The sequence below is a fragment of the Leishmania mexicana genome, chromosome 28 (genome assembly GCF_000234665.1).
Source record: "Leishmania mexicana MHOM/GT/2001/U1103 complete genome, chromosome 28".
In the NCBI taxonomy this organism is placed as follows: domain Eukaryota; phylum Euglenozoa; class Kinetoplastea; order Trypanosomatida; family Trypanosomatidae; genus Leishmania; species Leishmania mexicana.
This window is the reverse complement of record NC_018332.1, coordinates 517,391-533,634: the sequence shown is the minus strand read 5'-3', so window position 1 is coordinate 533,634 and position 16,244 is coordinate 517,391. Positions and strand designations below refer to the sequence as shown.

Below are 16,244 nucleotides of genomic sequence, written 5' to 3'. Positions count from 1 at the left end.
GTCGAGTCGATGCTTGCAGTGCATCTTCGACGCTGGCGCGGAGGGGTGTTGCCATGAACGGCAAGGTGGGAGTGCACCGCTCTTGCAAGACAGAGCAGGCTGACCGACACACCTGCGTGCGTGCGCTGGGAGCAACACTGTCGACTGCGGAGACATGACGTCGACTCACCGCTTCCTATGTTCTCCTTTTTTCTTCCTTCACGTGAATCGTGCGCACACCGGTAGCGAGCGCACGTGAGAGTCTGTGCGGCAGAACGTGCCAGCGTCTGATTACGGCGTTGACCCATTTTCTCAAGTTACGTTTCGTTGCTGCGTTGCTCTCATCGGCTTGTGTCCTCTTGTCTTGGACGCGAGAACTCGCGATGCGGGGAGAGAGATGGGCTGGCCACGTGAATGAGTGTACAGGGTGAAGTGCGCCGAGTTCGTTGGAAAGGAGAAGGCGGAGGGGGAGGGGGACAGGTACGTACACACGTGCCCTGGGCAACTAAGCGGTACATGGTGGGTGAGAACGATAACAACAACAACTGAACGTACAAGAAGAAGCGGGGGCCGTGCTCTGCAAGGCGGGGGTGGGGTTGGGCGTCTACCGAACCACCATCCAATGTGGCTGAGAGAGAGGAAGGAAGAGGAGGGGGGGGGGGGAACGCTGCGGGGCCGTCACGAATGCCGCACACACTAGAGAGCGGACACCTTTTTCTCTCGACATGTTGGCGCTGTTCGATGACGAGCAGCGGAGACCTGCTTTGCGACCGGCGACCTTGGTTGGGCTCGGCGAGGCGTCTTCGCCATTTTCGCCGCCGCATAGCGCTGCGCTGGCGCTGCGGCGTCACCTCGTTGCTTTGGATAGTGACGTGCCACTTTGACTTTCGTCTTGCAAACTGGAGCGGCACCCTTGCCCTTCGTCGACCTTCTTCCCGCTGGCAGAGGTTGTAGCTTGCTGAACTTGACGCCGATGAGGCGAAACTCGCGATGCTGAGCTGCAAACGGCTCTGCTACCTTTTCGAGTGCCGCGTAGAGCTTAGCAAAGCTGTTTGTAACCTCTGACAGCATTGCGGCATGGCTGCGCGGCACGAAGGCGCGGCTGGTCGTGTAGAAGCATACGTGTTTGGTGCCCGTGCCTTGCTCCCTGAGAACATCGTGCGCGCCTTGGGCGAGCTGACGTAGATGTTGCCAAAACGCTTCGCGGCTGGGCACACCGCGCACCAGGGTGACACACTTCCCCGTCGATTTCTGCGCACGGTGAACTGGAACGACCGCTTGGAGAGCAGAGGGGGATTGACTGGCCGACGCACGAGGGGGACGTGATTTTAAATGTGCCGCAGACCTGGGCAACGTTGCCGCCGCCGCGCTCGGCGGTGCCGTGGCGGCTTCTCGCTCCGCGTTGGAGCGATCGACGTGGGTGCGCACAAGTCCTAGGCCAACCGAGAGGTAAAACGCGAATGTCTTCTCGCGAAACAAGTAGCAGAGTTCCGCCTTGCGCGCGAGAAAGTCCTTGCACGTGACGACCCCGAGGGCGTGCAGCCGCTGCTCCGTGGCGAAGCCGATCCCAGGCACATCGCGCACCGGCATATCACGGACGTAAGCTAGCACCTCCTCGCGTGTGCGCAGCGCTAGAATGTGCTGCCCATTCGGCTTCTTCACATTGCTGGCCAGCTTTGCGAAGGCCGCGGTGTGGGCGATCCCGCCGCTGCACGTCAACTGCGTCGCCTCCTCGACGCGGCGGCGGAACTCCGCGCACACATCCTCGGCAGAGCGATCCGGGTGCGTACGAAGGTAGTCGGTGACATCCATCGTTAGCTCATCGAGCCCTACCGCGACGTAGTGGGGATCGTACTGAGCGCCAATGGCGCGCACCTCGGCGGCCTCGCGGCGATACAGGTCAAATCGCGGTGGACGTATCCACAAAGAAGGACAGAGCTTCTTCGCAATAAAGCCTGGCATGCCAGAGCGCACGCCGTACGTCCGAGCAATGTAGTTGCTTGTGGTCAGCATCGCATAGGTGCCGACAGCGAACGGCCGCTCGCGCAGCGACAGATCGAGCTTCTCCTCTACTGCAGCGTAGAACATGTCAATGTCGACGTGGATGAAGCACCTCGAAAAACTGCGTGATGCTTCCAGCTCCTCCTCGACGGCCTCGGCGCGGGATTGCCAAACATGCTTTTCTGCTGCTGCTAGGCGCGAGAACTGTCGCTGCTTCGCCACGAGGGCCTCATTTTTCACAGCTCGCAGCGCCTCCTGGCGCTGCTCCCGCTGGTAAAACGCGGAGCCACGCGTCACATCTTGAATGACCTGCTCCACATAGGCCTTGTCCACCTTCTGCAGACCGGGTTTAGAGGCATCGAAGGCAAGACGACCCACAGCCTTCGATGCCGATGGGGGCGGAACAGAGGATGCGCCTACTGCCGCTTTTGCGGTCGATGTGGACGCGCTTGACAGGCACCGACATGTGCGCTCCAGCGCCGCGCTCACCATCGACGACCCGCAAAGGCGGTAGGAGGAGGAGAGCATGCCGTGCCGTCTAGAGGCAGACACACAGAGAAAAGTACAACGCTGGAAAAGAAAGGACGCTGCTGAGAAACAGCGGAGCGGAAGACAGGAATAGTCCGCGGCGCGCAACACGGGTACCGCACGGCTTGTTGATCCCTCCCTCCCTCCCACGCAGAGACACAGTGATGACCGTGCTGGGAGAGGGATAAATGGAGAGGAAACAAAAGGGTGAGATGAAGGTGCGAGGAGCGCTGCCCGTGGAGAGCGCTCAGGAAGACCGCACAAGCACATCAATACCCCGCATCCTTCGTGTGCCTGTAAGCGTGATCGCTTGACTCGATGCACGAGCATTTGGTGGTGGTCACGGAGGCATCGAAAAGGGGCAGCACAGCACAGTAACAACTCAAAGAAGCCAATTTCAGGACGCGCAAGACCGTGATCATGGAGAGTTGAAGAGAAGGAGAGAGATGGAGGAGGGTCAACACGGTGCCGGCATGCGTATGAGTGCACAAAACAGTTGCAGGGTGATGCGTGAGACGCCAACAAGGTGGAGGGGTGGTGGTAGAAGCGCACGCCCAGGAAGCCGCAGGCGCTGCAGCTCGCATCGTCGTCGCACAAGTAGCACAGGGGTCGTGATGGTGGGCTGGTGGAGGAAGCATAGGGGTAGGAGGACGTGAGCGAACACACCCCTCTCACTTGCACACCTCTGAGAGCAAAAGTACACTGAGGGATGGAGAGGAGTGCACCTTTCTCCAGCGCATCCTGTGCACCAACAGGTTGATAGGAGCGGACAGGCGTTCTGAAGGGACATCACGGGTTGTCTCAAATCAACGCCCTGAATGGTAGCCAAGTGGAGAGGAAGGAGCGACGGCATAGACACCATCCGAGCTCACTCGTCCATTGACTCTAGGGGAGATAAAAGATGGGACATGTTGCTCAGTCGATTCCTTGCCCTTTTATTACAGCGACCCGCAGGAACACGCACCCCCAACATCGACACAGACCTACGAGGGAGATACATTGACGTGCACGCTTGACACGCTAGAAGCAAATCCGTTCCCTCTCCATCCGCCTACACCGAGGCGGCTATAGATAAACAAGACAACAAAAGGAATACAGAGGGGGGAAGGCATCTCCACCGTGCTCAAGCTCTCGGGCACCGGCATGTGCCCTCCCCTTCCCCTACTCCCTCTACTCCCCCTGCCGTGTACTGAGATGGGGAAGGTGAGGGCCAAATGCCGGCGCCCCTTTCTACTCGACAGGTTCAATGCGGTCATGCGCGGACCTGCGTTGGCAGAGACCACCCCCCATCGCTCAGCTAAAACGACAACGCAAAAGGAATAAACCAAAATGACGCGCCTGTGCACAGGGACACACACACACACACACACACCTACGCACATGCAGTGGAGAGGGGTGTGGGGGAGGAGAGAGGGGGCGGCTAACAATGCCTCTTTTTTTTTTCTCTCCCGTCCACCAGCCCCCCCCCATGGGAACCCAAAACACACACCCCTCACACTCCCACCAAACGACGACCAACACACGCCAAGCAAAGAGCCCTCTCTCACAAAAAAAACAAAACAACAAAAGAGCGAAGGGGATCAGACAGGACACACCAGCGCCTCTGTAAGCGTAAAAGAAAGACAAAACGAAATAACCCCGGACGGCTATCACACTTGTATATATCTCTATGTAAAGTCTCGAGAGTGTATCTCACTGGGACACGATTTTTGCATTCACTATTGAGTCGCTGCTGTGTGGATGAACGGGCCAGCAGTAGGGCAGGCGGGGAGGGGGAGGGGAGGCCGCGTAGGGGAGAGATGGGGTGCTGCGACCCATTTTGACGAGCATCTTGGCTCTTTTTGCAGCATCCCTGTCTCTTTGCCTTCCCTCCCCCCTTCTCCAACCGCACAGCACTTCTCCTCACCTTTCGCTATGTTGTTCCGCGCACACGTCATCGCGACCCCGACGCACCACGGACAACTCTTCGAAAGCGTCTATACATGAAAATCAGCACTGGAGCGTCAGTGCCACTCCTTTTCTTCTCAGGAGGGAAGGGGTGGGGGAGTTGTTGTTGTTCTCTGTGTCGCGTACGCTGCCCTCCCGCTTTCTCTATAGGTAAAAAAACCTTATGCCATTTTTGTTTCTCCCGCTTCTTCGAACGGCAGATTTTACGTGGCGGCGACGGCCGGTTCGGGTCCCCCCCGAAAGTGCCTTGTGCACGTCCTGCGAGATACACCCTGTCGCTCCGCCGCAACAGCCATTTTCGCCCCGTCGCCTCCGCAATTCGTTGGTCGCACTGCTGCTCACTTCCTTTTGTGCAGCTTGTGCTTGGACGACTTGGTGCGCTTGCGAGCCGGCTTGACGGCTTTGGCGGGGGCTGCAGCAGGCTCCGGAGGGCAGGCTTTCGGGATGTTTGGATCTGTCAGGAACTTCGAGACGGGAATCTTGCGCTTGTGCGTTGCTGCAGGCTGCGCCGGCGTCTCCCCATACAGGTCTGACTGCGCCGCAGCTACCCCGCTCTTCTCAGCGTCACGGTCGGCGTCATCGGCGTCCATGTCTAAGTCGTCATTCACTTGAAGCGGCTCTGTCAAGGCGCCGGTCAGGGCATCGCGGGTGCTGTTAAGGCCAGTGTGGTCATCATCCGTATCTGTGAAGCGCTGCAGGCGGACGCCGACCAGGCGGAACTCGGCGTAGTGCAGAAGATGCGGCTCCAGCAGCTTCTGCGAGGCCTCGAGCCACACCTTGAGGTCGTTTGTGTGGCTCGAGAGCGTCACACTGAACTGCTCCGTGTCGTAGGTGCGATACTTGAGAACCAGTGTCATCTTGCGAGGCTGCAGGTGATCACGAACGCATCGGACATGGCACTGCTCAAGCAGCTTTCGGAAGAGTCGAGTGAAGGCCTCTGGCGAGGGCAGTGGCTCGCTAAACGACGTTTCCTTACCAACCGACTGCCGTGCCTGGTGCTTGCGCAGCGAGAACGTCTCTGCCAGCCCCAGTCCAACGCTGAGGTAGTGCGCAAGGGTTTTTTCTCGGAACAGGTAGGCTAGGAGGTACTTGTGCTCCAGAAGGCCGCCGCAGGTGTGGATGTGCAGTGCACCGAGTGTCATCTCTTGCGCGTAGCCGATGCCGGGGATCTTGCGCAGCGGAATGTCACGCACGTAGTTGATGACTTCCTCTCGCGTCAGCAGTGTGATCTCGTGCTGCCCATTCGGCTTGTTGACGTTGCTCGCAATCTTCGCGAGAATCGACGTGGGTCCGATGCCGCCGCTGCTTGTGAGCTGTGTCTTGATGAACACCTCATTGCGGAAGTCGTGGGCGATGTCGGAGGCTGACACAGCCGGGAACTCCTGCAGGTACTTTGTCACGTCCATCGTCAGCTCATCGAGGCCGACGCTGACGAACTGCGCATCGTAGCGGGAGGCAATGCTGTGCACCCGCGCCGCCTCTCGCTGGTAGGCTGGGAAGTCGTTCGGGACGATAATGAGCTCGGGGCAGAGCTTCTTGCCGATGAAGCCGGGCATGCCAGAGCGCACACCGTACTGCCGCGCAATGTAGTTCGTCGTGGAGAGCATCTGCTGAGAGCCGACGCCGAAGGGCTTGCCTCTCAGGGACGGCGTCTTCTTCTCTTCCACCGCAGCGTAGAACATGTCCATGTCGATGTGGATGTACCGGCGCCGGAGATCGCGCGTCGCCTCGAGCTCGTCCACCATGGCATCCACCATGGCCTTGATCTTCTGCTTCTCGGCGGCGCTGATGGAGTCGAATGTCTTGGCCTTCTCCTGCAGCTCCTCGGCCTTGCGACGCCGCGTCTCCTCGAGCCGCTGCTCCTTTTGGTAGAAAGCAGATCCCTTCGACGCCTCCTGAATGACGTGCTCGACGTAGTCTTTATCCACCTGCTGAAGCCCTGCCTTCGAGGCATCAAAGTTCAGTTTTCCAGCGCTGCGGTGGTCATAATGCTGTGCACCGTTCATGCCGGCGTGGTGCTGCAGATTATGCGAGTCCTCCGGCGCGGCGAGACCGTGATCTTCGAGGGCGGCGCAGTCCGCCTCGATCTCCGCCGCGTGCGAGCTGCTGTAGCGACCCCGCGGGGCAGGTGACATGCTGGAGCCTACGTGCGCGGCGGCAGATGGCGCCACCGCGGCCGCTGCCGTGGCCACTGACGGTTTCTTCGCGGCAATGGGGTGATTATCTCGCCTCACGGTCTGCTTGCTCGCCCGCGCGACACCCTTTGAGCTCACCGCGGAGGTGACAAACCGAGAGAGCCGAAGCATGGTGAGCCGGCGAAGGGAAAAGGCTCGGGAGAGGGAAAGGGAGAGATGGATGCGTGCCTCGCCGGTCGCCGACGCAACGGGCCTTCGCAAGCGCACGCGGAGCAGGCAAATACCGGCAGCGCAAAGGGGAGGGAAGACACAGAGGCCACGCACACACACACGTACGTACCAAGGAAGGCTTGACCACAACGACGTGGGAGAGAGGAGGAACTCGCTGTCTAACTCTATGTTCGTCTAAGCGACTGTGGGGAGGGAGGGCAGGGCGAGGTATACAGCACCTCCGCTGTTTCTATCGATGGAGGAAGGGAGGAGGTGAGGGTGAGTGGGCTGGGGTGGAGGGGGGAGCCGATGAAGTAGAATGCGACAAACGTAACCGGAAGCAGCCACCCTGCACGCGAGGAAGGGGAGATGGCGCGGAGGTAGCGGCCGGGAGAATGCAGGTGCACGCGCGCAAGAGAGAGAGCGCGGGGATGGAAGGGTGCTGGGGCGGTAGGAGAGGCCCTTGAGATGGTCAGGAGGACGTCGCGGCTGCGTTGCAGGATATGCAAAGCGAATGAAGAACAAAACACGCGGCGGGTAGAGCAGGCGAGAGCGAAGGGGGAAGGCGAGGGAGAGAGAGGTTGAGACGGAGCGAGAGATGCATCACGAGCTACGCACCCATAACTTCAGCAGCGTAACTGAGGCGTTCCCCCATGTCGTGGTGACAAGGGCTGTCCTCCTGTCGCTCTATGACCGGGGGGTTCTCTACTCTTGCGAACGACTCTAGTCGCGGTACGGCTGCTGCTGCCTCTCCCGTTTACGCACCTCTTCTTCCTTCACGCGTCATAATACCCCTGATGAGAGGAAAGACCTCAAAGTGGTATGGGAATCCAGGACCGCGCTGTGTGGGTAAGCCAAGCAGTCCCCTCCCCCTATCCCTGCCAATGCCGACCCACCGCTCCTGGCCCCGACAGGGTCCAGCGCCTGCGACACGGCGAAGCCAGTGTGATGTATCGCTACGGATGCCGGCGGCCAGGTCCTGGATGGCGCTGCGTGAGAGCCGCCGGCGACGGTGACGATGCTTGCGCCATAAGTATGTTCGGCAGCGTGTCAGCGTGGCTCGAGCGTGTGTCACCCGGCACAACGGGAGCGACTGTGAGGCTGCCTGCGGAGCGGGGGTGGGTGGGGGTGGGGACAGGAGCCGTGCTCAGGTGACCGAGTCGGCGCATCGCTGTGGCGGGCCTGGGGTGTAGAGTGGCCTTCAGCTCGTGCTGTGCGGCAGAGAAGGGACACGTTGCGAAAAAAGAAAAAGCGCATTCCCGCCACAAGCACGTCATCACCAATATATATATATATTATGTGTATGCATACGCGCACGACGACACACAGCGCCGCTACCCCTCTTGCACCCGCGGCTCGGTCCTGGTCTTCTAGGACGAGCCGTCCTGCCGCCGAGCCGGGCCATGCGCCTCACGGGCTCCTCTTGTCCTCGCCTCGTCCCTCTTCCTCGCATGCGCGCCGCGCGATCAGCAGCCACGCGGACCGGGCTAGACAGCGTGCCTTGATCCGAAGCGGGGCCGCGGCCGACGCGCATGCCGGGAAAGCCCGGCGAGGACGTTGGCCGACCTCCGCTCATGGCCGTCTGAGACCCTGTACCGTGCTTCTGTGCTATGGTGATGGGACAGGAACAGAGGCACTGTGGTGGTGCCTGAATGCGGCAGATACCGTGGCAGTGGGAGGCCAACGGCAGTTGTAGCGCCTCTACCCAATGGCCCTGCTGTCCCCTGTGCTTGAGCGGGGCAACACTGGTAGATGTTGCCTCCGTTTGTTCCACAGCACCAGCTGCAGGGTTTGGGGTTCGGTTGCTGACATGTGTGCTGTGTATGAGCGCACGATTTCGCCGCCACTTGAGAGGGGAGGAGGGAGCCGCTGCCGTTGTGGCAAGAGCGGTTTGCCCACAAAGCATGGAGAAGCTGAAGCTCGTGACACAGTGCTCGTCCGAAAGTAGGGAAACGGACAACGAGGAGTGAAGGGACAGGTACAGATCGATTCGTGGAGCGCGAGGACGTGTTTTGAGGGCATGAGCGCCTCTTCCCCCCGTCATCCGCATTGCCGAGAGTTGTGAGAACGCGCACACCGTCATCTCCCTTACCAAGAGGCCGGCTGGAAGGTGAAGGAGTGCCCAAACAAAAGGAAAACTACGAGAGACCTGCGCCCAATCAGTCAGCGTCCTTGATGTTGCCGATACTCCTCAATCCCTCCCACTCTTTCGCCCCCGTCAGCGTCTAGTAACATATCGGTCATCCAAAGCTGTGTGCAGGGGCCTTCGATGGCGGGCAGAGATGTTCACGTTGATGCCTCCACCGTTGCCATGCTTTCGTTTCGCTTGGCCCGCCACTCGCACTCGCCTGATTCTTTCCATGCAAAAGAGCAGCGACCCGCGCCAAGCAGCTAACGAAGGCTACCAGGAGACTCAGCGCGACACCGGTGATGGAGGCGCCGCAAGAGGACGTGAGCTGCATTCATCACACTCACTTGATGCGAGGTTGGTGGGAGAGGTGCAACCCATGCATGCAACGCCCATCGCTGTTGAGGAGCGGAGGTGCAGCCACGCGAAAACAAAAGAAGAGTAGGGACGACATGATCCGTTCGCTGTTTCCCCCATTTCGCCTGCCGTGACTTCCACGCACAGGTCCCCTTCATTCCACGATGAACACGCTATCGTCAGCGCTGTCATCGCCAACCACTTCTTCGTCGCCCATCACCTGCAGCTTTGCGGCTGAGCGCGTAGAAAGGCCGGAGAGCGGAGACGGCGCGGTGGAGCTCATCTTGGGGCTTTTCACCTCCTCCACGTCCGTCAGCTGGCTCTCGGAGGAGATGATGAGCACGGCGCCGTCTTCGTCGTCGCTGTCGTCGAGATCGGTATTCCTATCGTCTCCTGCACCGCCATCGCCGGTGCAGCGGGGGCGCTTTCGCAGATCGAACGGCTGCTGCTGGTGCCGCTGTCGATGCCGCTCCGAATGTGCGGTGCTTGCGAGCTGACGAGTAAAAAAGTGGCTCAGTGTGAGCTGAGTTGATTCTGCCTCGGCAGTCGACGTCACTGTCAGCGTGGTCGCGCCGCCGGTGCCATCGCTTTGGGGTCGCCGCCTGAGCTTTTCCAGCCGCACGCCAAGCAGCCGAAACTCGGCAAAGTCGCCCACCACTGGCAAGAGTAACTCGTCAAGCGCCCGCCGCAGGACTTCGTGGTCGTCCGTATATACGTTGAGGGACTTGCTGTGCTGCTTCACGTGAAAGCTGCGGCGCTTCAGCTTCAGAACCACCTGCGAGCAGAGGAGACCCTCCTCTGCAAGGGTCTCGTGCGACCGGCGCAGGTTCTTGTACGCGATCGCCTGCAACGCCATGGGATTCGTCAATTTGTAGAAGGTGCGTTCATGACCTACCGATTTGCGGCCCCCGTCGTCCTCGTTCGACGCTCCATCCATTGCAGCGACTGTCTGGCCGGCAGTCGCTCCGGCGGATGAAGACGGTGCTGTCTCCAGCGAGTCGTACATGCCACCGATGCCGATAGAGGAGGCGAGAAGAAATTCGTACGTCTTCCGTGTCAGGATGTAGAAGAGTCGATGCCGCTGCTCGTACACCTCACCAAGTGTGCGTATCCCGAGCCCGGCGAGGACGCTCTCCCGCGACTTGCCGATGCCGGGCACCTGGCGCACAGGGATGCTGGCAAGATAGTTCATCACGGCTTCGCGGCTGAAGAGACGAACGGCGAACTGCCCGTTCGGCTTGTTATAATTGGACGCCATTTTCGCCAGCGTCGGCGTCGGCGCGATTCCGGCGCTGACGGTCAGGCCGGTTGCCTCGGCGATGCGTCGTCGGCACTCCTCGATGACCCTCTCTGCAACATCAAAGCGCCTCGCGTGCGTCGTGGCGTCCACGTGATGGCGCGCGAGGTAGTCGTCGAGGCACATCATGACCTCGTCCATGCCGAGCAATTGTGCATCGGGGTCGTAGTCTCGCACCACACCCTTGAACTTGGCGGACTCGACTCGGCACGCGGCGAAGTCGGTGGGGACAATGACGAGCTGAGGGCACAGTCGCATGCCAATAAAGCCTGGCATCCCGGACTGCACGCCGTACTTCCGGGCAACGTAGTTTGTTGTGGACAGCATCGACATGCTACCGATACCGAGCGGCACCTCTGCGTACTGCGGGTTCTTTTTCATCTCGACAGCGGCGAAGAACATGTCCATGTCCATGTGGGCATATATGGAGTCGAAGCTGCGACACCTCTCAAAGATGGCCTCGAGGTCTGCCACATCACGCTGTAGCTGGCGGAACACGTCAGGGTGGCTGTGCACGCTCGCTTCGTACTGCCGCGTCTTCACCAGAAGCCCCTCGACCTGCCGCTGCCGCTGCTGCGCCTTGCGCTCTTCGTTTATATAGAAGCTCGAGTTCTTGGAGAGCTCTTTGATGAGGGCCTCCGTCTTCGCCTTTTCAGCAGAGCAAAGGCCAGCTTTTCTGTCGTCAAAGTACACAACCTTTGGCACCGTTGCGACATTGGTGCTGTCGGTATTCGATGGGAAGAAACTGTGCAAAGACCCATACGGGACCGTGGCGCGCGAGGAGCTGCCGCTCGACGCTGGCGCTGAGCTGTGCGCGCTATCATCGCGGTCCTTCACCCGACTACTGCTGTTGCTCGAGTACTCGTGATTGCCGCCGATAGTCGTCGTACCGCGGACAGGGGTATGCGCGGTGGACAACACCGGCGTTGTCGGGGGAGTCCCTACCGGGGCCGTTGGCGCGGGCGGCACAGGGGATAGCTTTCGCGGTGAATCAGGCGACACATCCGTTGCAGTGAGAGCGGCGCGGCGATGGATGAGCGAGAGGAGATGCCCATCTTCTGTCCGCACATCAGAAGGGGGTGAGCGGGTCGGCGCACTTGAACCATGCTCCACATTCATTCGTTGTGTTGGCCTTGATGCTGGTACGCGTATGCTTGCATAGGTTTGGGTGTGTCTGCCCTTTACCGGCTCGTCCAACACATGTCACCATACGAGCGTGTAAGGGGGCGGGGACGCGGCTGGGAGCGGCGTTGCACTTTACAAGCAGAACGAGAAAGAAGAGAAGAAGGAGAAGGAGGGGTGCGAGCATCAAGGCGTACACGTGCTCCAAATCCATGGGTGGCTCCGTCCAACGCTGCGGCGAGTCCGTTCCCCTTGCCGCCCCCCACCCCGCTCCGGAGAGGCGTACGAAGAAGAGGGAAACACAAAACGGTGTCTTTCGCGCCCGCACCATGTCTGTTACACGTCGCCACACACACACGCACACACAGTGTCCTCAAAGAACACCGACGCTGGACGAGGTAACATCTTCTTGGCCGAGATAGGCTTGTGCTGCTTCCATGGCTGATCAGCTCGTGATCCTATGTCCGCACACACACATGCACATGCACAACTATATACCACTCCCCTCTGAGCATCAAAACCTTTCTCAGGACGATAACGATGCACTGCCTTCGCACGTGTGCACCGTCCCGCTGACGCGCATGACGTTCAGAGGGAGAGAGAGAAATGACAAGTAAAACCAAGAGAAAAGGGCCCAGACCGCATCAACACGTGCGGCGTGCGGAGAAGAAAGAAAAGCACATTCGGACGTCCAGACGCCAGCAAGCACACAGCGACCAACGACGACGACGACGACACACACACGCACTCCAGTGGAAAATAAAAGAGGGAAGCAAACAACGAGGCATAACACACGGCTGCCCCCCAAAGGCACGCGCGCCTGCTAACATGCATGAGGATAACCAGACACATTACATCCCCCGTGAAGAACAGTGATACAGAAAAGGAAACTCAGAAAGTAACCAATCGGTATGGCAAGAGGGAGAGAGGGGTGGGGAGAGAGGGAGGCAGGGGGATGGGGGAGGCGATGCCAGAAAGATGTAAGGGGGCCACCGTAAAACGCCGATCAAGCAAAAGTGCAACATCATCACCACCACCACCACCACAACAGTAAAAAAACGAACACACGAAAAGCGACCCAAAAACGAAATGGGGAAGACGGAGCGTTCAGATGTGCTTCGTCTTCTCCTTGATTACATTGCCCTCGTTAAGAGGTTACGGCACGAGCAAAACACACACAGATACATATACACATACATACACACATATATACATATATGTATACAGGCTCCTGGGGTAAGATGTGAAGACACAAGACAGCGTTTTGGAAAGAAGGAGAGAGAGCGAGCGAGCGAGGCAGCGCGGGATGGGGCGTGTTCTGGTGCTCACACACGAGTTCGACACAATGGAAGCGACACGTATAGAGACCCGTCTCTGCTGCTGCTGCTGTGTGAGCGTTTGGAACACCACTCGCAGGATGGGTGTAGGGTGGGGACGGGGGGAGGGAAGAGGCCGAATCTGCAGAACGGAAATAAAAAGAATGTAACGTGCTTCCCTTTGCTATGTCCCCAGACGACCATGAACCAATGGAGAAATAGACGCGCACACAACCACCGCTATGCGCCTACCTCTGCGGCACGCCGGCTGTCCAGGAACAGGGCCAACCAAGACTGTTGGGTGTCCTTCAGTCCCCCCCTACCCCACTGCGATTCCGCGGCAGACAGCGCCGGCTGGGTCCAGGTTTGAGGTTCGCATCCCCGCCGCAACGTACCTAACGCAGAAAAACAGGCGGTAGACGCGTGCGACTGTCGAATCATCGGCAAGATTCGCCGTCAGTTGGTCCAAAACGACATCGTGACCGCAAGCCTCACGGGCACAGCGCCGGCTCAGCTCTCTTCAAAACCACGAGTCCACAGCCGTGTCCGAGGCCAGGCGGCGCAAGCTGCTTGGCTTCCCCACAACGTGCGCGCTAGACCCTAATACCACACTGAGGTGGGCGGCGTGACCAGAGGGCGAAGGGGGATTAAAAAAGAAAGTACGCGGCAGGTTCGTGCCGTCATATTTGAGGAAGAACCGACAAGGAACGCAAGAGGAGCCCGTGCTGACGTATGGGGGCTCCGGTGCACATGAGGGAGAAGAGGGAGCGGAGAAGCAAGGAAACTGAACAAGGACAGGCAAAGCAGCAAGAGCTCGCGAGTGAGAGGGGAAAACGCGCGGGGGAGGGGAGAGAACACACATGAAGAGTGTGCGTGTGTGTGGGTGTGGGTGGGGAGAGATATATGTAGAGAGAGAGACTAAAGAGAGGTGGAGGGACGAGAAGGAGAAGGCGGGGTGAGGGGTGGGGGATGAGGGAAGGCGAAGGAGAGAGTTGGGCGGTGCGTACGTACAGCTAATGACAAACAATAGAAAGGGGGGGGGGGTGGAAAAAGGGAATGCGCATACACACACGCAAGAAAACACGTAAAAAAACACTCAGGAACACCTGCAGCTGCCACTTCGCCGCCCCGACTCCCTAGAAGGGGAACCACCGGCGAGAAGGCCAACACATACATAACTCGCACACACACACGCAGCCCCCCCCCCACGAAAACAACAACGACAAAAAAAGAGGGCAGTCCGCAGGAGGGCCGATGCAGAGGTGTTCACAGCACAACACAGGAGACGTGAGCTGTGCCGGCTGGTGAAAACCAGAAAGGAATAGAACAGGGCAAAGAGCTCAAGCAGAAGACAAAGGCGCAACGGTCACAACACCTGCCTTTCTTTCAGCTACTGTTCCTTCACTCTGGCCCATTCGGTGCTTGCTTTAGCGGGCTCATGGGTTGACTGAGCTGCGGCCGCACCCTTGTCGGCGAGTAGGCATAGGGGTTGTTGCGCGTCACGCTACCGGGCCTGGGGGACGTGACTGTTTTGCTTGACGCAGCCGGGAAGCTGCAGCCGGGAACCTTGTGGTGGTGCAGGCTGGCAAGCGCTGCTGTTCTCTCTCCGCGGCCGCTGTTGCTGCTTGCTCCCAGCTGCACCCCTGCGCAGTACACTGGGAGCCTGTACGGGCCCGGCGAGGACGGGCTGTGCGGCCTACTAGGTGGCCCCATGTCCGCGCCAGTGGCGGAGCTGCAGGCCTCCGCTGTGCCGTCGTCGATACCGTTTGACAGATATTCCGGCAGCTGCAGGGAGGGCAACAGGTTGGCGTCAGACCAACAGCGCGCCCGAGCACCGAGTGAGCTCCCAAGGCTAAACTGCGGACCAAAGGAGGGGCTAGAGAGAGCCGGTGCTGTCGTCACAACGTGCGCCGGGCTCTCGACAAAGGCGGTGCTGCGCTGGGCAGAGACAGACGTGGAAGGGGAAGTAGGCGGAGAAGCAAAGGACTCAGGGTTGCTGCGCGCACTTACACCTCCGCTGTTCAGCTTCAGCGACTGCCGCGGAGACGAAAACAGTAGCGCACTTGTCGGCTTGATGTAGGGGCTGTGCGCTGGTGACTGGGTCGCAGAGGCGCTGCTATGCTGAGCCAGGTCTGCCAGGGGAGTCAGCGGTCGCTGGGTCGGGGTGCGCGGGCGCGTTGGGGTGATGACGCAGTGAATCGGCCCAGGATGATAGAAACGGCAAGAGCTGCCGCGATTGCAGTTGCCGTTGATAAAGTGCCGACAAACGTTCTTCTTGCTGTTGGAGTAGCCGTGCGGGGTATGCAGCTGGTTTCCACTGTTGCTGCTGGCATTGAAGCTCGAGCCGCTTCGGTGGGGCCCGCTGGTGATGGGTGGCCCTTGGCTGGTGCGCTGTCCATCCACACCGCCCAACGCTTCAAATTCTACGGCGTCGAGACACTCGCTGGCGATAATGTTCCCCGTCGTGAGGTATGGTGAATGCGTGAAGAGACGCGGACCGGTCGTAGGGTTCGCCACCGGCCAAAACGTGGGCGTCAAGTTTGTGCGGGCGGCAGGCGACTTCGCTGCCTGGGGCGAAGAGCTGTGTGCGGGGTGCATTCTGTTCTTTCCGAGTCCCGTAGAGGATCCGACAGAGCGAGGGTTGGCGGCGTGGGTGGTGGTGGTGGGGGGGGGGGAGGTAACAGCGGAAGAAGAAGAAGGACAGCGACACAGCAAACCTAGAGACGCAACGGGCAATACTGCACTGCAGTCGGAAAGAAAAAAAAGTATGCAGAACCCACCACCGTCACCAGGAAAAGCGAAGCGCACGCAGAAGATTTGTACAACAACACTTAGGTGTGTTCCCCTGATATCTAGCAAGCAGAGAAAACCGAAAAAAGGCGGTGAATGAAGAGAGAGGGGGAGGGGGCAACGGAGGTGGAGGGGGACTGGAGGTGTTGAAGAACAACTACAGTTGCGATGTGTAGGCAACACAAGTTGCGCTTGGAAAGGGAAGGCGGAGGATGAGGACGCACACGCACACGAGATGAGAAAGGGTGCGGGTGTGGCGGTGTGTGGAGGGTGGGGGAGGAGAGACAGACGAAGAGAAGGGCAAATCAAGTGGAAACACCCACCGACCCCCCAACAACGACGACACGATAAAAAAAAAACGATATGAGACACAGCAGCGCTCACGCAAGGCGGCACACTCGCAGAGAGTTTGCACAACACCACGAAGCGAAGGT

At 59.4% G+C, this 16,244-nt stretch overlaps 4 protein-coding genes across 4 annotated transcripts; all 4 read right to left on the bottom strand.

The window, feature by feature from the left end:
- Window positions 1-675: 675 nt before the first annotated feature.
- Window positions 676-2,067, bottom strand: LMXM_28_1430 (putative DNA polymerase kappa; the record flags this gene model as incomplete). Its single annotated transcript, XM_003876936.1, has 1 exon — window positions 676-2,067. One exon carries the CDS (start codon window positions 2,065-2,067, stop codon window positions 676-678), a length of 1,392 nt encoding a protein of 463 aa, XP_003876985.1.
- A 2,726-nt stretch (window positions 2,068-4,793) lies between these two features.
- Window positions 4,794-6,590, bottom strand: LMXM_28_1420 (putative DNA polymerase IV; the record flags this gene model as incomplete). The annotated part of the gene is made up of 1 exon (XM_003876935.1): window positions 4,794-6,590. One exon carries the CDS (start codon window positions 6,588-6,590, stop codon window positions 4,794-4,796), a length of 1,797 nt encoding a protein of 598 aa, XP_003876984.1.
- A 2,849-nt stretch (window positions 6,591-9,439) lies between these two features.
- Window positions 9,440-11,701, bottom strand: LMXM_28_1410 (putative DNA polymerase kappa; the record flags this gene model as incomplete). The annotated part of the gene is made up of 1 exon (XM_003876934.1): window positions 9,440-11,701. The coding sequence occupies one exon, from the start codon at window positions 11,699-11,701 to the stop codon at window positions 9,440-9,442; it is 2,262 nt and encodes a 753-aa protein (XP_003876983.1).
- Window positions 11,702-14,421: 2,720 nt separating this feature from the next.
- On the bottom strand, window positions 14,422-15,618 carry LMXM_28_1405 (hypothetical protein; the record flags this gene model as incomplete). Its single annotated transcript, XM_003876933.1, has 1 exon — window positions 14,422-15,618. The coding sequence occupies one exon, from the start codon at window positions 15,616-15,618 to the stop codon at window positions 14,422-14,424; it is 1,197 nt and encodes a 398-aa protein (XP_003876982.1).
- Window positions 15,619-16,244: the final 626 nt, after the last annotated feature.